The sequence below is a fragment of the Zeus faber genome, assembly GCF_960531495.2.
Source record: "Zeus faber genome assembly, chromosome: 11".
NCBI classification, from domain to species: domain Eukaryota; kingdom Metazoa; phylum Chordata; class Actinopteri; order Zeiformes; family Zeidae; genus Zeus; species Zeus faber.
Window position 1 is genome coordinate 22,773,961 of NC_137205.1, and position 21,797 is coordinate 22,795,757.

The 21,797-nt window shown below is 44.9% G+C and overlaps 1 protein-coding gene across 1 annotated transcript in view; it reads left to right on the plus strand.

Moving 5' to 3' along the window:
- Positions 1-11,542, plus strand: part of grin2ca (glutamate receptor, ionotropic, N-methyl D-aspartate 2Ca) — a gene marked incomplete at both ends in the record, with an annotated part of 44,206 nt that extends 32,664 nt beyond the window's left edge. The window contains 8 exons of the mRNA XM_080009177.1: positions 824-992; positions 3,126-3,279; positions 4,467-4,592; positions 4,967-5,196; positions 7,514-7,674; positions 8,021-8,208; positions 8,798-9,030; positions 9,920-11,542. Of these exons, the coding sequence (XP_079865303.1) occupies positions 824-992; positions 3,126-3,279; positions 4,467-4,592; positions 4,967-5,196; positions 7,514-7,674; positions 8,021-8,208; positions 8,798-9,030; positions 9,920-11,542 (2,884 nt within the window). The remainder of the gene's footprint in view (positions 1-823; positions 993-3,125; positions 3,280-4,466; positions 4,593-4,966; positions 5,197-7,513; positions 7,675-8,020; positions 8,209-8,797; positions 9,031-9,919) is intronic.
- Between the last annotated feature and the right edge of the window lie 10,255 nt (positions 11,543-21,797).

The window sequence follows — 21,797 nt, forward strand, 5'->3', positions numbered from 1 at the left end:
TGGTGTTGGAGGGTACCATTTACACAAAACAAAGATATCCATATGTCACGTAGTAGAGAAACTTTTTATGTTTTTTTATGAGTTTTATGGATTTTGTGCAGCGTGACCTGGGTTCGAAAATCGTTGACGTTATGTTAGCACAAATTTTTCCTCTAAGGATAATGCAGCTTAGACTAATTGGAGACTGTAAATTATAAATTCATCGTCTTTATTGCGTGTGTGTGTGTGTGTGTGTGTGTGTGCTTAACCACTTTTAAAGTGTCCAAGGGGTTGGAATCTAGGTAAGTGCCTGCAATTCCAGTGCAACACCAGATTTCATATGAATCGTCTCATGGATGAGTTCAACGATCCATTTTCTTCTTACTGCTGTAAACTTTATGTAGTGCATCTATAAAATGTCCATCTTCAGCAAAGGATATCAATAAATCAATATGTGCTCTACAAGCTAGGTATATCCTGGTTTACCAATTCTATTCCTAGGAACTGGCTGGGTTATTATTAAATAATCAATGCATTGGAGACAACGATTAACCCCGTAAATTGTTAATTTATGGCATTCATGAGAGACTTACGGCATCTATTAATCACCGTCGACACAGAGGTGTCTGGATCAATAACAAAATACAGCAATACGGTCCAGAACGATGGGGTGAGCCAGAAAGTGCAGCATTGACCTCCAAGTAAAACCTTGAGAAACAATTACATTTGGAGGAGACGGCCCCTTAAATTACTGTACTCTGGCTATTTTAAGCACTGGCGCCTAATGACCATTAGAATTCCTCTCCCTCGCTCCCTCGCTGTCTTTCTCCCGCTCTTTCCCCAGTATCGTGGGCCACACGGAGCCCTACAAGAAGCTGTGCTGCAAGGGCTTCTGCATCGACATTCTGAAGAAGCTGTCGCGCACCATCAAGTTCTCCTACGACCTTTACCTGGTCACCAACGGCACGCACGGCAAGCTGATCCGCGGGATCTGGAACGGGATGATCGGAGAGGTGAGGGAGAGGTTACCCCTAAATAAAATGGGGGGAGGGGGAATAAAAAGTTCCAATAAAATGTAAGGCCACCTAAGCTGACGGGTACAGCGCGAGAGATCGAGACACGGAATGGAGAATATAATTGGTGGAAGGACCAGCATAGGTTACAATATATTATTTAAAATATGAAACCAGACAAACATCAAGTTGAATACAAACAATCATAAAAAAAAAAATGACCACTGAAAGGGACATAATCTGTGAGATATTGAGATAGTGAGAAATTGTGGAAGAATAATGAAGCTTCTCAGAACTCCCGCTCTGTGTGCCACAACTAACTTATGAGTGTATCATATAATCATTCATTTTTAGTAGGTTCTTCTTCTCGGCAGTCTCAAGTTAAAACAAAAATACGTTATCCTTTGAAGGGTCATATTTAAATGTTTAGAGAGAGAGCGTATGCTCCTCCCTCGCCGGGAGGTGGCCTGGCTGGAAAGGAGCGCACCTACTGTCAAGTCAGGTTAACAAAGTGAAGGAACGCACGCACTGGTGTGACTGAGGTTTTATTTTACTATCATTATTTATGTGTTATAAAAAATACTGTTTATACTTGTTCTACAAAAAAATAACTAACTATAGTACTAGGAAATATATTTTTTATTGTGAAACGTTTTTAAATATTTATATATATATATATATATATATATATATATATATATATATATATATATATATATATAATGAACGGAAATTAATATTTGAATTATTCACTATCCTGGACCAATCAGATGAACTTATGCAAATTATAACAACCCACCAATGAACTTGAACCCCTGTCTCCCCCCTCCCCCCTCAGTCATACACACAGCTCGTTACACTAGTTATTTATGATAGACTACTAAAAAAACATTTTTTAATTGAAAAAATAAATAAATCATCTTAAATATTAAAAAAATGATACAGACCAAACCGGGAGCCCACTGTACTGTACCGTTGCAGCCCTAGGAAGCACTATTCAATTTGTCTTCAACTCGCATAATCTCATCTATTGTTTTTTTGGGGTTGAACTTCCCTGATGAAATTGTAATTTTATTTGATTTTATTGTTATTATTTTTTTTTTTTATGAATAAAAAAACAAGTATTGTGATTACCGCCATGAAAACAGTGAAAATACTTCTTTTATGAGGGTATAAATAATTGTATTGAAAAAATGTATTGATTTGATTAAGGATGCCGTGGTCTGTGGTTATTGATCGTCTGGGAATAAACAGAAAATGGCGTTTGTGACATTCAGCAGCTAGAGTTCTGAACCCTTCAACAATCCAAAGTGAATAATGACCAGATTAAAAAAGAAATAAAAAAATTGGAAGAATGTGGAAAACGATTAAATATTTACATAAAAGTACAAATATACGAGGCTGTGGGCATGCCAGTGGGTGTATGTGTGTAAAAAAAAAAATGTCATAATATGAATAAAACTTACTTGACAGCTGTCGCATAGTTATGTTCTTTTTCTCCAGGAGCAGGAAGGCATCGGCCTCTGGAGCAGAGTTATTGACTTGCGTCACAGCGGTAGCGTTGCGACTCTAAATCGCGCGCTACTTCTTGGGAGGAGGGCGTGACGGCGCTTAATGACAGCGGGGAAACACGGCGTGGGGGGTTCGGGGAGGTTCAAAAGACGCCTTTTTTTACCAGATTGGCGGACGACCTTTCACGCGGCGCCGATCGCCTTCTCCCTCACTTCCTTGTGGTGACGGTTGGTCAGCCCGGAGCGGGTACGTTACGGGTCTCACGCCGCGTGCCTGGTAATGGATTAGGGATGAGGGTGGGTGGCGGTTCAGGCTTTTGCAATGCAGCGGTGGGGGGAAGAAAACGGAAGATAACACTTGGTTGGGCGGTCAGCTGAATGGCGGGCGTCCCGTCGGCGGAAAGAAAAGATCGAGGTCGTCCATCGTCGAGGGACAGGAACCTTGCGTGTCCACGGGGAGATTTATCTCAAAGGTCACTGGTGGCCCTCTCTTATTCTGGCCCTGTTACACGGTGTCCGATTTATGACCCCCCCCCCCCCCCCGTTCTCTCTCTCTCTCTCCATCTATCTATCTCCCTTGTCATCCCCTAATACATCTCCATCGTCCCCACCCGCTAACCAGGTTTTCTACAAGCGGGCGGACATGGCCATCGGCTCGCTGACCATCAACGAGGAGCGCTCGGAGATCATCGACTTTTCGGTGCCCTTCGTCGAGACGGGCATCAGCGTCATGGTCGCCAGGAGCAATGGGACCGTCTCACCCTCTGCCTTCCTCGGTGAGATAGCCCCCACCAGCCCTGCCCCGCCCCACCCCAACCCGCCCTCGCCCTGTTCATGATTTCGGTTCATTGGTTGCCTGGTAACTTTTGAATTTGCCTCCAGTTTGAGAGATCCGTCCCTCTTTGATGCGTGGCGGCAGCCATGCGGTCTTTTTGGCCTGAATCCGACATTGTTTCCCGATTCATTCAAATCTCTCTGGCGACTTCTCACTGAACGCCTTCAGCGTGTACATTTTTGTGACTTCTCTTGTTGTTCAAGACTTTTTCACGTATCTAGTCTTCGCCCCGCCCTTCTACAATGGCCCTGGTTTTGGACTCACTCCACGAAGTCCATACTTTGTCTTTACTGACAAGATGACGAGATTCAGCTTTCCCACAATTCACAGCCTGCATTTCATGTCATTGGTCTGGACATGTTTAGTGCAGAACATTGTAGAACAGGCTTTCACTTGGAAAGTGGACCGAGACCGTGTTTTTTTTTTTGGCGAACCAGGGTTCGCTTGTGTAGGACAGGTGTGTTCACCTCTGTCAGAAAGGTCGGAAATTAATTGTTGTTGAGCGCTAAACAAGGTAGATGTGAAGGCACCCTAAGATTCCCTTTTAGAAACGGGTCTATTGGTCTGGCCTTATGAAGGAGAGCCGACGAGTTGTACCAAAACATCCTCCAGACGTCTCAGATGACAGCGTGTCTCATTGTTCTGACGGTTTCACACTGGAAAGCTGTTTTTAAAAAACGGCATTTCTCGATGCATTTATTAATAATAATTATAATAATAATAATAATAATAATAACTGGGATTTATATAGCGCCTTTCAGAACCACAAGGACACTTTACAATGGAAAAAAAAAAAAAGTTTAAAAATGCGGATTCTGAGTTTCTGAACAGCTGTAGCACGAAGGCTGAAGGGGCAGAAGGCTCATTTCAAACTGAACGGTGTGGGTCGTTGAAGCGTTCACTTACGCATTGACTGAGAAAAAAAAAAATTGTAAACTTTCTTTTTCAGTCATCATGTGACATGGCTTTCACATTTATGCCATTGACATTGAGGAGGCCAATCCATCTTAATACGTGACGTTGGGGAACCCCTGCTGAAGGCAAAATTCTGGGTTGCTGTATTTAAAAAAAAGTATTTTAACGTTGTTTTTCTCCTCCTTTTTTCCACTCTGTCCCATCGTCTCTTAGAGCCCTACAGTCCGGCTGTTTGGGTGATGATGTTTGTGATGTGCCTGACTGTGGTGGCGATCACAGTGTTTGTCTTTGAATACTGCAGCCCAGTGGGCTACAACCGCAGTCTGGTCAGTGCCAAAGGTGAGATTCCCACTGTTGATTCCTAGCTCTTCTATACGGGATACGCCCACAATTTTTAAGTGTTTTAAAATTGAGAAACGTACAGTACCACTCTGCTTCTGACTGTGCTTCAGTGCAGTCCAATTGGGTATTTGGACGTTTATGACTTTAAAATAAAAAGATAAATGTCCCTTTTGAAAACGTAAAAGCCACATTATAATCAGTTTTTCTTTATGCATGCATTTCTTTTTGACGTGTTTTGAATAACAGTCATATTACTTTTTTTCGGAGCTTATTCTTTGAATTGCTGCAGTACGTCCAGAGCGATTGTATTCATCGGCACTAGATGGCGGCCAAAAGAGCCATAGTTTCCAAATTGTGTGCGTCCGTCTCAGACCCCGGAGGCCCCACCTTTACCATTGGGAAGTCGGTGTGGCTGCTGTGGGGAATCGTCTTCAACAACTCCGTCCCCATCGAGAACCCGAAGGGCACCACCAGTAAGATCATGGTGCTGGTGTGGGCCTTCTTCGCCGTCATCTTCCTGGCCTCCTACACCGCCAACCTGGCCGCCTTCATGATCCAGGAGCAGTACATTGACACCGTCTCCGGACTGAGTGACAAAAAGGTAGGAAAGGAACCGAGGCTTTTGGATGCCAAGATCTCTTAAATAGCTGTAAGAAATTGTACTTGGCTTTGTCGAGCCCAAAATTTAAACCATCTATATAACATAGAAATCTGTGCTTTCAAACAATGCCATTGTCAAAGTTATAAGATGTGGATATGGACTGATGTTAATGTTGTTTTTTGTGATATATTTTGGGATCATATACAATTCTGAGCGGGCAGCCAAAGTCACTTTAAGAGAAGCTGCAATCTTGGTAATGCTTCCGGAATTTTATTATTATGTTATTACAACTATGAAGGAGATAGTACTGTAACTCTGGGCCAGACAGCCATAATAACTTTGAAAGTTAATGGTTTAGACCAAACCTTGTTTGGTCAATTTTATTGGATTTCTAAACCAAAAGGGAGCAGTCGTGTCGACTGCGCGACCGCTAATGTGCCAAGTAGTTGTGCCAAAACGTTCTCCCTGACACATCAAGATCCCGTCCGCTGCCAGAGCAGTGCAACTGAGTCATATCCGGTGCACCTTTGAGCGGCGCGATGTCACTGAAAGCGGTGCTGGGCGTCACCCTGAAAGAGGAATATTTCCCCGGACAACCGTCGGTTATCATTTCCACTTTTGTCTTTGCGTATTGTGTCCGGCCCAAGGATGCACTTCAAAAAAAACGGTATCGACAAGAAGATCCACGGTAAAGCTGTGGAACAATAAATGATTTGTGAACCCGTCGCCGTTTTCCACCGGGGGATTAAAGAGACATTTGAGGGAAAGAGCAAGCTGTCCAGCACTCATTACAATTCCTCCAAACTCATTTGCTATTCCTGCCACATTATCCATTAGCAGAGAGAGAGAGAGCGATAGAGAGAGAGAGAGAGAGAGAGAGAGAGAGAGAGAGAGAGAGGTTAGGAGAAGTCAATAGAGGGATATTTGAATAGATTTCAGTGTGGTCGGGGGGAAAGGGGGAGGGAAGATGAGGTTGTGGTTATCCCACTGGCGGGGACCCCTTGGGTTGGGGAAAATTAAATTTTGATCCGGGATGAGCGCGCAGGAAGTGACCTTGGTGCAGAATGTTTAGGTGTGACACGGACACAACAAGGAGTCGCGAGGACCCCGGGCCCGGCTGCATCAGGCGATTACCTCCCCCTACGCGCATGTGTAATGGCCACTTCTCCTCAGAGCGAGGACTTTATGCATGAATGCCACAGGCAGGTCCTTGTGACGAGGTCATTTATTAAATATCACGTCACCTTCTGTGGCAGCCGCTCGTGCTGCTGCGCGCCACACCTAATATCATAAATATGTAAACAGAACAGACTCTTATTACACTTCATCATGTTCAGGCGAGCGACCTCAAACGCGGGCGACCGGGCCCCTTCCCACCGTGCGTGTCGTGAAAGCGCCGCGCCCAACGCAGACGCGCAGCGTTCTAATCCTGATCTCACGGCCTTTCGGTAAACCGCGCCCCTCGTGACCTTGGTCCGCAACCGCCAAGGGCTTGGATTTGGAAATGCTCTAACCCGCGTGCTAGAAATGCAAGCGGGGTACAAAGCACCGACCCCGAGATCTACCCTCGAGTGGGAGGGTACATGCCTCTACTTGCCTCGCCTAGACGAGAATTACACCCAAGTAGCCCTTCAACTGGAATATGTGAATGAGCTAATGAAAAAGAACAATTTGGTCGCCGTTGTTCATCCCCCAACCCCTCTTACAGGTTTATTAAACGAATATGGCTCTGATGAAGGCAATAGCCTTAATAAAATGGTGAGAAATTAGATCAGGCTTTATTGCGGCCCCGGGAAAGGAGAAGCCTTTTCCGAACCCTCGAGGTGACCACAGGCGGAGTTCCTGAGCACTTAGTCCCATTATCGTAGATTTAGACGTATCAATTATCACACAAGGAGAAAGGCGGACAAGGTCACCGGCCAAACGGTACCCCAGACTTTAAGATGACACGCTTGAGGACGAGCATACTGACACGTAGATGCAGACACACCTACGTACAGTACGGACGGGATTAGCGAGGTCCGCATTATATGTGTACGTGTTCGTCCGCGTATATCAGAGCTTCAGTGTGGCCGCTTGGCTTCTAGGAGTGATTGGAACGAGGAACTGGATCACAAAAGAGCCGCGCGGGTGTTGGGGAACTAGCAGAGAGTAGCCATATGTTGAAATTCCACTGAACTGCAGTGCGTTTCAACACACTCGATGGGAAGACGTCTAAGTAATCAACGTCATGCCTGTGGTTTTCTGCGATCGAGGTTGTTCAATGATCTTTCAGTACCGTGGATCAACGATGTCCGCATCGTCTCTGTCTCGACAGTTTCAAAAGCCGCAGGAACAATATCCTCCATTCCGCTTTGGTACGGTCCCAAATGGCAGCACCGAGCGCAACATACGGAGCAACTACCCCGAGATGCACTCCCACATGGTGAAATACAACCAGAAGGGGGTGGAGGATGCCCTCAACAGCCTGAAAACAAGGTAGGCTCCTGCCAAACACGCACACAGGACGCACTGGAACGCCATCGCAGCAGCCAATCATCTAGCGGTCCCTCCAAGATCTCACTGGGGCTTTTTTGGGATTGTTGTGACCAGAAATGCTTGATTTTGCAGCGGCTTTTCTCAAAAAGCTCACACGGCAATTTGCCCATTTTTACGTGTTTTCTGGCGGTAGAATTGTGGGAATTGGCCAAAAAAAAAAAAAAAGTGAGCTAAAACTAGTCAACTTTTGTTTTGCAATCCTTTGGAGACGTCATCATGTTGTATCACATGATAATATTGATGAATCTCCCTTTCGCGGTAAAGTAACTGCCCGTTCCTCTCTCAGCAAGCTGGATGCCTTTATCTACGATGCTGCTGTGCTGAACTACATGGCCGGGAAGGACGAGGGCTGCAAGCTGGTGACCATCGGCAGCGGGAAGGTCTTCGCTACGACCGGCTACGGCATCGCGCTACAGAAGGAGTCACGCTGGAAGCGTCCCATCGACCTGGCCCTGCTCCAGTTCCTAGCAGATGGTGAGTTCCTCCCTGTAAACGAGTCCCCTGAAGACAGGGGCCCGCCGCAGATACGAGGCAGCTCAATCTGCAAGACAGGAAATGTCAGTGTGCTTCTAGAATTTGAGTAACCAAGTCTTGAAATTGTGCACTTGACGCAAACAGTTGTTTACAGAAAACGTACAAACCATGGTTGACACTTCAATGTTTTCAAGAGCCTATTTCTTTAATCTTTTTTTGCATTCTTCGTTTGTAAAAAATGTGTCGACTGTTACCACCTTGAAAGAGCTGGAGTATTTGACGCGGTAATGTCTAAACTTTAAAAAAATCCCAAAAATGGCTTCCAGCACTGAAGGTTGTCGACCACCCTGGAAACAGAAATCTTCCTCTACGAAAGAGTTAACTGAGGCACCTTTTTCCACATTCTTTGACTTAGCGAAGTAGGTGACACAATTCCGCTCCGGAATTTTGAGCCAACCGCGTGGATTTGCTTCTGAGCATCAATCCAGAGCCCGAACCAATGACCTCTACTAGTTCATATAGTCCAGGACCAGAACAGGGTCTGGCAGGGTGTGTTTAACTTCCCCCTTTCTGTCATCCCTGTTCACAGGCGACACGCAGAAGCTGCAGACCGTCTGGCTGACGGGGATCTGCCGCAACGAGAAGAAGGAGGTGATGAGCAGCAAGCTGGACATCGACAACATGGCGGGCGTCTTCTACATGCTGCTGGTGGCCATGGGCCTCAGCCTGCTGGTGTTCGCCTGGGAACACCTGCTCTACTGGAAGCTCCGGCACTCTGTCCGCAAGTCCGAGCGACTGGACTTCCTGCTCAGCATCAGCAGGGTAAGGTCAAGCACTGGGAAGGAGGACTGGAAATAGTTTTCTGCTCTAGAAAATGAAATGCTGTTCTGATGTTAAGCAACATGAAATACTTGTTTATTAAGAGTTCAGTGTAATAGCAAATGTTATTATTATGAGATGTGTGACTGTCGCTCAATAAATATGTAATTAAGAAGGGTATGGAGTATGATAGTTATATACATCCCTTAAAATATCGCCATTTATCGTGGCTCAGCGCCACAAAATCCCCAAAACAAAGCATCAGAAATATTGACAGGGCAGTAAGTCAAACAGCACCAAGCATAATCTTTCTAGGGCAGTGAAGCTAAAGTTGATAATAAAATAAAATTACCAAAAAGAGATAAAATGACTTTAGGGATGCCCCGGATCCTTCGGAAATTGAATTTAAATTGCCCTATTAACAAAACCTTCATCTGCAAAGTGTTTACAGTGGCGAGAGGTGAAGATTAAGCATTCCTCATCGACGCCATATTTGAAAGTAAAATGATGGAATGGAAACTGAGAAAGCAATATCGCGAGTGCCTGATCAGCAATTCATTCGTTTACATGCCTGAGCTGTTTTGAAGAACAAGCCATATGCTCACTATGCTTCAGAGCGCTGTCGCCTGAACAAATGAACTACGTCCAACACACAATCTAACTTCACCAATAATGCAATTCAGTGTCATTGTCTCCACTTCATTTACCAGCAAGGTTGTTAGAAATTCAAGTCGCTTAGAGTGAATACCATGCAACCAAGCGGCAAAGGTGTCAACACAAGAAAACATGGCAAACATGACAGCACAAACATCACAAAACAAATGTTGCCGTTGTTATGTGACGCGGCTCTTATGTCAATCCTAACCCACCTCCCTTCACCCGGCCTTCATAGGGCATCTACAGCTGCTTCAGCGGCGTGGAGGAGACCGATCGCAACGGAAGTCTGCAGAACCCCGACGTCACCACCAACTACACGCAGGCCAACATGCTGAAGATGCTGAAGACCGCCAAGGACATTGTGTCCTCCGCTCGGGTGGAGAACTCGCTGGACAACACCACAAAGACCATCGAGAGCTGGAGCCGGCGCGGGGCGGACGGCATGCGCGCCGGCCTCCCGCGCCGGCCTACCGCCACGGACATGAGCCACGGTCGCTTGCCTTACATCTCCAGCATCACGGACAACCAGACGGCCTACGCCCAGAGGGCCCTCACCCCAACCTTCCCCATGCACTACGGGGACGGCTCCACCCAGCCGCTGCTGGACAAGCCCAGGGTGGTGACGCGACCTACCCCCCTCCGCTACACCCTCCCAGCTCGCGGCACGCAGCAGGTGTTGGAGAGGACTCTACCCATCTCCAGCCTCAGCAGTCCTCACATCGCCATCAGGGACCCGGCCACGCCCAGTGGCTCCAACCCCCACCACAGTGGCAGGCTGTATTTGGACAGCCATGCACGTCACCCCACCTCCTCCTTCATCCCCTACAGAGAGTTCCAGGTGCCGGATATCTACGTTGAGCACAAAGGGCCCTTGCGGAGGAAGTTCAGCTACCCTCCTGACTGCGTGGGCCGCAAGAAGAGGTCCCACAGCTACGTGTTCGATGCCGCCGACCCCAGAGTAAGAAATGACTACGACGAGCCGACAGCCTGCCTCGCTGAGCTTAGGGCCAACCACCTGCTGAGCAACCACGCAACGGCAGCTACAGCACTTCCCTGCGGTGCAGCGCACTACCCGAGCAACACCGCCAGCTGCAACTCCTGCATGAAGCCCTACCTGGAGCCAGAGATGGACAACGTGCCCCTCCTGGGGAAGGACAAGCTCAACCGTCGCGCCTCCTTCCTGAAGGCCACCTGGGGCAACGACAGGATCCGGCAGGTGGATGAAACAAAGCCCTCCACGTCCGCGGCCGCCGCTTCACGCATAGACATGCCGGACCTCTTCCCCCGTGTCGTGGTGGCCAATCCCAAGCCCCACAAGCTGTACGGCAGCTTGGGGAACGACCTCTCCTGCTACCCGCTGGCAGCTGAGCCGGCCTACCTGGACCCTGCACACATGGGCTCCTACCCTTACAAGCAGAAGCTAAAGTACTCCGAGTCCAACAGGCTACCCTCCTACAGGGAGGCCATACTCCAAAATGCCGCCGCCCTGCGTCGGTCTTCCTCCACGGTGGTGCACAGACACTACTCCACCTACCTGAACTCGTACACGGACTTACCTGTGTATGTGGGGCCACTGGCCCAGGGTCCCGCCCACTTCTACGACGGCACCAAGGACATGTGCCATTTGTCCCCCTGCGCCAGCCACTGCCCAGACGGTGCCGCCCTGGTGCCCCGTATGGGCGACAGACCGGTGTTGTATCAGAACAACATGTTCGGGAACTATGACGGCGGGCGAAAGAGGGAGGAGCCGGGCTCCGGGGGCCGGGAGCGACGGCAGGTATTGGTTGCCCGCAGAGTCAACAGTCCCTATGTGCCAAAGCCCTGGGGCAGGGTATCCAGCCTGGAGTCTGAGGTCTGACCTCCAACAAGGGCTTCGACTGAGCCCCACAGAGGAGGGGGGTGCCTCGGGTGGCGCCCCTCAGCCTCTCGAAGCAAAAATCTAACTGATACCAATGGTGGACTAGAGAGTGCCGCTCTAAACAACAGTGCAATAATATCATTGGTAACATAAAGTAAAGGAGAGGACACTGAAAAGCAAATAACTACTGGGACTTGTTAGCCAAACTCAATAAGCTAAGAAAATAAAAGGCATTGATGAATAATATTTAATATATTTAAATTGAATATTTATTATTATTATTATTATTGAAAGGATTTTTAAAAGCTGTCTTGCTGTATGTGAGAGAGAATTGTGGGAGCCAATATATTGTAGCCCCTCACTCTGATTACCAGTTCAGATATATCTTTTTTTTGTCTTTTCTTTTGAAAGCCAGTTCAATACCTTGCATTTACAATTTACAATTACAATTAAGTTTAAATGAAAATCTTTTGATCAAATCACAGAAATGATCGTCTTCCATGACAACCTTATGTCCAGGGACCCAGGGCGTGTTGTCTGTCTGATGGTTTTTCACCCCAGTGGTCTCCGCTCTCATTTTGACACGGGTTTTAAAAAGGGAAAACTATATAAACGGGAACCGTCTGTATTACCATTGTTACACTATTCTTGAATAAAGAACTAAGGCCACCTCAAGGGCCTTTTGGAATCCACTCTTCTGTCCTCTTTCATCAGCCTGCGTGTAGAACAGATACCGCCAGAGATACAGAAACAGATGGGAATATCTTCCAAGGGCCCCCGTCGCTTTGTCTATCTGCCGCACACACGAAAACATTTGTTAAGGGGCGTTTGATTTGTTTTCAATATGCACTTTTACACCTAGATGACGGAAAAAAGGATTGCTTATGAAAAATGCATGACTCTCTCAGCTTATCTTCACTCTGTTATTATTTTCAAGAGATAAATGTTTACGCCAATCCCTGAGTTTGGCGGCGAGCCAAGGCATATTATTTGTGCTTTGAGATAGTGGAGGGAAACAAAATGTATTAAGTTTAGTCACCGGTTCACCAAAAAAAAAAAAAAAAGCATTTAACACCATCATCACCTTATGCGTTTGTAACTTTACCTTTAACGTTCTGTATCCTGACATTGGGAAGACGCACCGGGAAATGTTAATCGACACACTTACAGCTGTGCTGTGCCACTTCCTCTTGCTGCTGATAGCGGAGGAGTTTTGTCCTTCAAGTTCAAAATAAACCGTCGGTTCCCATTGCGCCGCAGCGCCTCCATCGTCCATCACATATCCCAGTTCTGGTAGGATTTAGGATTCTATTAGGATCCCCATTAGCTGATGCGGAACATCAGCTACTCTTCCTGAGGGTCCACATAAAGCATCTCAAGAAATAGGACACTTACAGACAAAACAAGAACATGAAATGAAAGTATAACAATACAATACAACGTCTTACATCTCGCAAACATATTACTATACATTTCCTATTCGTATGCACTTATACTATATATATGCATAAGCACTTGGTAGACACACAAAGTGAAAACTTACACCTTATTCATATACATATTGGTCTTTCTATTCATACAAGGTGTACAAAAAGTGGTTACTGGCGCAGGGCTATTATGTGGTGCTTCACTTGTTTTTTAAAGCTTGCTTTCTTGTGTGCTTCAGCAGTCTGAGCTGGAAGTGAGTTCCATGCAACTATGGCTCGATGCAATACTGCGCGTTGCTTTGATTGTGTTCTAGATTTAGGAACTGTGAAGAGACCTCCGATGGCATGTCTGGTGGGGCGTGCGTGCGTGTGTCAGAGCCAAACGGGAGTTGACTATACAAACAATCAGGAATTCTCCGATACATGAATGTATGAATGTTTCCAACGAAGACGAGCGGTGATGCTGTCAGCCCCTCCTCGACTTTCAACCAGGATGGCTTGACATGCACGTTGTTTACATGAGTCCCTGGTGTGCATGGAAGGGCAAGACGTGCTGCTTTGTTCTGATCCAGCTGCGGTTTTCCTAGATCCTTCTCTGCAAGCACCTGACCGTATCACTGGGCTGTAGTCTCGAAGTGATAAAACTAGAGCCTGCAGGACCTGTTTGGTGAAGTGTGGTGTTAGAAAAGCAGAGCGCCTCCCTCTAACAGATATATTCCTCCCGGTCTTAACAACAAGAGTATCAATATGCCTTGTCCACGACAGTTTACAGTCTGGAATGACACCAAAAAGCTTTGTTTCCTCTTCTTGCTCGACAGGTGCATCGTTGAGCATCCGATTCAGCTGGGGTTTAGAGTATTTGTACCAAAGACAATGCTTTTAGTTTGTGCTTTGTTTAGGACTAGTTTATTGCAAGTAACCCGTTCTAGTACTCTCTGCAACTCTCTGTTGGGGGTCGCAGTGATTTCATTCACTGAGGGTGCATACATGTATATTGTTGTGTCCTCTGCATACATGGACACAGACAGAGAAAGTGGAAGGTCCTTAGTATAAAAAAGAAAAAAAATAAAGGGCCAAGTGAACTTCTTGTCGAATGCCACACTCCACAAGTCTGGCATCTGAAAAGCTTCCATCGAAGAAAACTCTTTGTGTTCAATTGGATGGATAGCTTTCTATCCATGATAAGGCAGATGGGTCAAAACCATAACACATGAGTTTTTTTCCAGTAATAATTTGTGATCGATCATGCCAAATGCAGCACTGGAATCTAAAAGCTCCTACAATATTCGTTTGATCAATTTCTTCAGCCAGTCATCTGTCATTTGTGTAGTGGCTGTGCATGTTGAGTGACCTTCCCTATAAGCGCGCTGGTGGCCACTGGTCAAATTGTTAACAGAGAAATAGCAATCGTATCCGGTCAAATACAATTTTTTGCTCAAGTTTGCTGAGAACAGGTGACTGAAACAGTGAAACTGATTGGGCGACTGTTCGAGCCAGTAAAGGCAGCCCTGGAGTTCTTGGGTAGTGGACTTGAGCTTCTCTCCACGTTTGGGGACAAACATCACTCACAAGGCTCAGATTCAAGATATGGTAGATTGGAGCGGCAATATGGTCCGCTACCGTCCTCATCTAAGTTGTCAATACCAGGTGGTTTCTCAATATCAATAGATAGCAATGCTTTTTTTCACCTCTTCTCTACTGACTCTACACAGTTCAAAAGTACAATTCTTGTCTTTCATTATTTGTTTTTTTTATACATCTCACAACTTGATTTTGGTATTTCCTGCCTTAGGTTGGCACACTTGATTATCCTGGACCTGGATCAATGATCAATCAAAATAATTGGCAATGTCTAAAGGTTTAGCAATGAAAGTTGAGTTACTCTTCCTGCCCCATGATATGGTTTAAGGTACTCCAGAGCTTTTTTTCCATCATGCTTGTGATGGACCCTCCCACAAACGTGTGTATGGGAGGGTCAGGGGTGATTAAAAGTAACCCTTAACTATCAGGGTGGAAGTCCCGGAATCTAAGATATAAGCGACTTTTTTTGTTCAATTGCAGTTCCGACCAGTCGTTAGTTTGATCCGGTCGGTGTCACCTGCCACGAGTGTCAGAAGGGTCAGTTGGCTCTGACTTGTGAATGTAATTCACGCGAGAATCATTTAATTCTCTTATAGTTATTCACTGGGGTGGAATGCAAAGCGTAAATCAGACACTTCCAATATTAACTGTGCCAAATTTCACTTGCATGCGTGACTCATGACTCCCGAGTCATTTTAAGAAGTTGTTTGCTATGAACAAACAGTTCAAACCTTGAATCACGACAGCAACCCGCCTGACCCAAGGCGGCTCACCTCCTCGCTGCCTGGGAAGACAGTATCTCACAGTTATGTCTAATAGCCTGTTTTCTTTTCACGCTATTTTAGATCAATAGCTTCCAGCATTAAACACATCCAGCATTAAACACCTTGATTTATTCAACAATGGCGGCAAAGTAATGGCTTGTACCCCCAGTCAAAGCCGCAGCGATGTGAGAATCTTTTTTTTAGATCAGCTGAAAGATGAACTGGGACATTAATGTGAAAACATGGGACATATCGAGCAAAATTTAGGAATACATTACGACCACTCTGCGGCCGCGGTTGTTTTGATCAATGGGAAAAGGCCGATGCTGATTGCAGGAGGGATGAGAAATTATTTTACACGTGCAGATGAAACATCACAGGATGCTGCTTCTTTCTAAAAATCCATAGATACTGTAAATGATCATACTTATAGACACACACACACAGACAGATGCAGCAGACCTGCTCATTTAAACAAACCCTGGGAATAGCGTAAACATCAGCCCAATAAGCGCCTCCCTGTCGATGTATTTAACCACATGCTGCGAGAGAAATGAAAGCCATTTAATAATCGCAGGCGCACGAGGTGATTGTCATGCCTATCGGCGCCACGCTGTAAAAAGGAAACTAAGAGATTGATAATTTCCCTGCCTTCACAGCAAAGAGAGGGCTCCACTCCACAAGAAGCATCCAGCATGTGCACGTAAACCCGCTTTGGACTATTTGTTCAGAACATAGTCTTTAGTCTTTCCTTTCTGGAACGCAGTCTAGTCACTGGAATCCTTTACGTTCATCCGCTCTACGTCAAGCAAATGCAGTAAGGGGGAGAGTGGAGTGTCTTTTCAAGGTCTTTGGAGGTTGAACGCTCAGCGCGGCGCCATCCCGGTGACTGCAGTGACCACGTGAAGCCTCTCACCGCTGAGTGAAGACTCGTATCCCTGAAACGTGATTCCTAATGGAGAGAACACAGAGAGATGAATGCCCAGCGTACCTAATAAGCGTGAGAACTGCCTCCAAGATTAATAAACTAATTTCTGCTCCCCCTAACATGAGCCATTTTAGAGCGATATACGAACTCTCCTCCCCGCCACCCCTCGGCCGGGGCCAATCATTTCTCATTTTGCACAGTAATTAATGACTATTTCTGTGATCCGTGAGCTTTGTAACGTGACAAATTCACTCCCTCACTCCTCGAGATGTAGAAATCCACCAGAAGAGGAAGGCACACAACGGAGGCTCGGCTCGACTCGGCTCGTGGCGGACAATTTATATCTGTGTATTACCGCATACATAAAGAACAAGATAATATCCCAACCTCCGGGAATATTTTAGAAATATAATTTCAGTCTTCTCTCCCCCAGCTCATTGATACATATTTTACTGCTGCCCCCTTCTTTTCTCCCAACTTCCCACAGCTAAAAGAAGAAAAAAAAATGATTACATCTCAGCGAAAGTACTTCTGGGCTCCAGCCATGCAACTGCATTCAGAGAGAAAGTGGATCCAGATGCAGTCACTTTGGAGGACGTTCAAAAGAGAGATTTTTTTGAAGATATTGTGTGTGTCAGTTCACTTCTACTGCGGCAGAAATGCACAACGTTGCATTTTAAAACATGAATTCATTCCAAATGCCACAAAAGACGAGAACTCTGCAGGACAGTTTCTCGAGGTTATCGAGAAAGCCTTAAAGAGTTTGCAGAGGACTGGGTTTTAATTTTGATCATCCTCGCGGGGTGGAGTTGAAACTATTTCTCAGCCGGTGACCCCCGTTAGCCCACCAAATCCTGCACCGCTGCTGCATCTAATATTCCTCCAATGCCTCATTCTTCCTGCACAGCTGGTTAGTGCCGGTTGACCTTCAAAGCTTCCCCTTGTTCCAGCAGACGGCTGCTGCCGCTCCAGGTGAACCAGTTCGGCCACTCTGGTTCCCTCTATCATGAAGAAAGGTATCTCACAGTATTTAATCTCTGAGAGCGAAAAACAAGCTCAATACATGTAATAAGGCCAGCGATGTAAACGGTGGTGTGCACAGAGCATTTTAGAGGCAGGGGCAAAATTCGGAGAAAGGGAGCTTTTCACCGGCGGAAGGGGGTGGGGGGGTCTGAAGGATGAAGACATTTTTATAATGTTGAACACCTGAAGCACCATTTCCTGCAATCTAGAGTTCCCAGAGGGGAGACAATGACCTTGACTGTAACAATGACCTTTTTACTGTCAACCGGGATGACCCTCTCAGTGGACAGCAGCATAAGATCTGAGAGTCTTTTAAGAGTCTAAGTCTAAGAGTCTAAGAACCAGACTGGCCTTCCAGCTGGACATTAAGGACTGTAACGTCTTTGATTTCATGGACACGTAGCTGGATCCCTCAGTCCCTGACTCGGCCATTCTACCTGAAAGCCTCTCCATTCATCGCAGGGACAGAACCAACGAGTCAGGTGAGGGCAAGGAGGTAGTGTTTGTATCATGGTCAACAACCGGTGGTGTGTGGCCATACAAACACTATCGACAGGGTGCTCCCCTGATCCTGAACATCTCACAATCAAATGCAAACCTTTTTTACCTGCCTACGGAGTTCACAGTGGTGTTTTTCACCGCTGTTTGTATCCCCCCACACGCCGACGCTAAACTGGATGAACTCTATGGAGTTAATGACCGGCAAGAAACTCTGCATCGGGAGCCTGCTTTCATCGTGACTGGCGACTTTAACGAAGCCAACCTGAAGAAAGTTCTGCCGAAATACCACCATCATGTACATTTTCCAATACGTGGTGATAACATCCTGGACCATGTTTACAGTCCATACCAACACGCCTACAAGGCTGGCAAAGCCTGCCCCCGCTCAACGCCCTTTGTATGCCAGCTTCTGTGAGAACGTATCCATTTCCATAAGGACTTTTACCAGATACAATAAGAATAAACCTTGGTTCACCACCAAACTCAGTCAGCTTTGACAATCCAAGAAGAAGGCTTACAGAGGAGAGGACAGAGCCCTGTATAACCAGGCAAGGAACACACTGACAAAGGAAATCGGGGCAGCCCAGGAGGGTTATCCGGGATTTAGAGAACATTTCAAACAGCGGATTTCAACCTGAATGTGACAATGAAACAGAATGTTTTCAAGAACCACCGGAGGAGAGCAATGATACGGCCATTGTTGTTACAACAGAAGAAGTTTCTACAAGAAGCAATTTCAACAGCATGAGGAAATACACTTGGAGAGGGAGGTCTACAACTCCATGATCAAGGACTCCAGAAATACCTGTGAGTGCCTCAACCTCTCTTTAGGTGGTCGTGTTCAACCTGCAAGCAACACCATCAAGATGCATTAGAGTTTTGACTTCGCTCAGCAGGCTAGTACATTGTCTAAAGAAGTGACGTCAATTTTGAAACATGAAAGGGGTTGACAAAAGGCTACCGCAGACATTAAATATGGGTTGGTCAACTATTAACATTCCTAGGCGTGTATATTCTTACTGTTAAATAGAGGCTTTTTTAAAAACAAAGATGTTGTGTGTCCATGATGCTGTTAAACATTCCCTATAAACACAAGAACAATGCAGAGATTGTACCATTCAGCAGGGTGTCAAGTGGATATGTGGCAAGTAGCCGTGTGGCTTTGTTAGTCCTCCCATACATTTGCATTCTAGGAGCTGGATGAATGGGTCAAAGTGTTGGGAAACTTTGAGGGTAATTATCTTAGAAACACAGTTTGCCACGCCCTCATCCTTAACAAGTCATAGCTTGAAAAATATTTGCTTGATTCACACAAGTGACACCTTGTTTTGAAGCTCTGATTCTTCACTTGCAAACGCTGTGAAAAAAGTCATAAGGTACCAAATGTACCTTAAATCCACAGTGGGTCACATATAGTGGTCAATTTTGTTCAAGGTGCATGACCTAGAGCTTTTGATCCATTGAAGAAAAGTTTAAGCTCTAAAAATCAGTACTGGATTGAATCAAAAGTTGTCTGAAAAATAGATATTGCTCCCCCCAGTGTAGGAGTAGATGCATACAGCACTGTGTCATCAGCGTAGAAATGAACATTACAGGCATTATCAATAGATAATAAACATTATTATTGCTATAAAATGTGAAAGGTTAAGGATCCAACATTGGTGTGGACCTGTGACACACCTTTGGTGACTTTTGAAAAAGTGGATTGAAAAAGAGTCGACAACAGTACAGTGGGTTCTATTTGCTAGATAGTTGGTAAACCACTGGCAGGCATTCTGATCCAGGCCAATAGAGATGAGTCTGTCTATTTAAACTGAATTGTCAACCATATCAAAAGCTTCAGAGAGGTCAATGAACAAAGCAGCATGGCTTTGCCCATTGACAAAAGCCCATGAAATATTAGTCAGAACAAGAAGTGCAGCTGATACAGTACTGTGACCAGATCCAAAACCAGACTGAAACGTATTTAAAATGAAATTTCTACTCAGGAAAAAATGAAGCTGCTAATTAACTAAAGATTCAAGGACCTTGGCTCAAGAAGATAGCTTTGAAATTGGGCGGAAATTATTCAGGTCTCTGCAGTCACCATCCCACCATCCCATCCCCCCACCAAATTTTAGGAACAATCCCCGAGCTAAGAGAGAGATTAATATATGTTAAGGGTCCAGTGATAACTGAAGCAGCTAATTTCAAAAGACCAGGGTCCAGACGACCAGCACCCTTAGACTTTTTGGGGTCTATCAGGTATGAGTGGCACCTTGTCTCACACATATTAAAATCACATAGGAACCTCCGAGTGTCAGGGTTCTTAAAATTCCTTTTGGATATGATACCTGGTTTTGTTCGACGTAATTTCCCATTCCAAATACGGGTAATAGGTCAGTGATCACTAGAGCCTTGAGGTAAAACTCCATTGGCTGGATATTTCTGAGGCATTTTGGTGAGAATAATGTCAATTAATGAAGATTTGGAGCTACATTTTGCATGAGGACATGTTGGTTTAGTTAGTAATTGAATCAGATTTAGATATGTTGGATATCAGTGCAGATATCTTTGAAGCTATCTGACGTTGTTTCTTCCCGATCGAGATTAATGTCACCCATAAGTAACAATTCTGTAGTTGTGTATGAAGAAATAATGTCTACAAAGTGGTCAATGGCACAGGGGAGGGCTGAAGGGGTCTATATGCCCCTATCACAGTCACCTGGTTGTTTTCCAGAAGATTTACTAATAGAGCCAGACATTAAAACGTTTTTGGAACAGAGGATGAGAATAGCACAGATACAGGAATACATGTTTTAACATTGATTGCTCCACCACCACCTTTCATTTTCTGTCTGCTCTAAAAAGGTTAAACCAACAAGACCTATTTAAGAATCTGAGATAGATTTTTTTCAGCCACGACTCAAAAATTACTAAAATACCAGGATAGGCCTGTTGGACAATCAGTAACATGAAACAATGTTTATGAGGCCGATAAAATCTTCTTTGAGTTTTTCTGATTGCTGTGTTTTAAGGTGGTTGGTGTCCACATGCACTGCAACAGCGGAGACGGACGGGTGATGACTAAGCAGCTGCATGATGGCGATACATGTATCTGTGTGTGTATGTATGTATGTATGTATGCACAGTATGTATGTGTGTTAAATATGTATGAATGTATGTATGTATATTTGTCCTTGAATGTATGCATGACCTTGAATGTATGTTTGACCTTGTATGTATGCATGTATGTATGTATGTATGTATGTATGTATGTATGTACTCGATATGTGTATGTATGTATGTACTTGAATGTATGGATGACCTTGACATTATATATGACCTTCAATATCTGTATGTATGTCTGATATATGTATTCTGTGTGTTTGTACGTACGTATGTATGTTATGTAGGTACTCTATGTATGTATGTATGTATGTCCTCGAATGTATGTTTGACCTTGAATGTATGTATGTATGTATGTATGTTTGTCCTTGAATGTATGTATGACCTTGAATATACATGCAGTATGTATGTATGTAGTTGTTTGTAGCTGTATGTATGTATGTATGTCCTTCAATGTATGTGTGACCTTGAATGTATGTTTGACCATGACATTATATATGACCTTGAATATATGTATTCTGTGTGTTTGTACGTACGTATGTATGTTATGTAGGTACTCTATGTATGTATGTATGTATGTATGTCCTCGAATGTATGTTTGACCTTGAATGTATGTATGTATGTTTGTCCTTGAATGTATGTATGACCTTGAATATACGTACAGTATGTATGTATGTAGCTGTATGTAGCTGTATGTATGTATGTATGTATGTCCTTCAATGTATGTGTGACCTTGAATGTATGTTTGACCATGACATTATATATGACCTTGAATATGTATTTATGTCTGTATATATGTATGTATTCTGTGTGTTTAGATGTATGTATTTTATGTATTATGTATGTATGTGAGTATGTATGTGTGTTATCTATGTGATGTATTAGTGTCCTAAAATGAATCTATGACCTTCAATGTGTGGTTG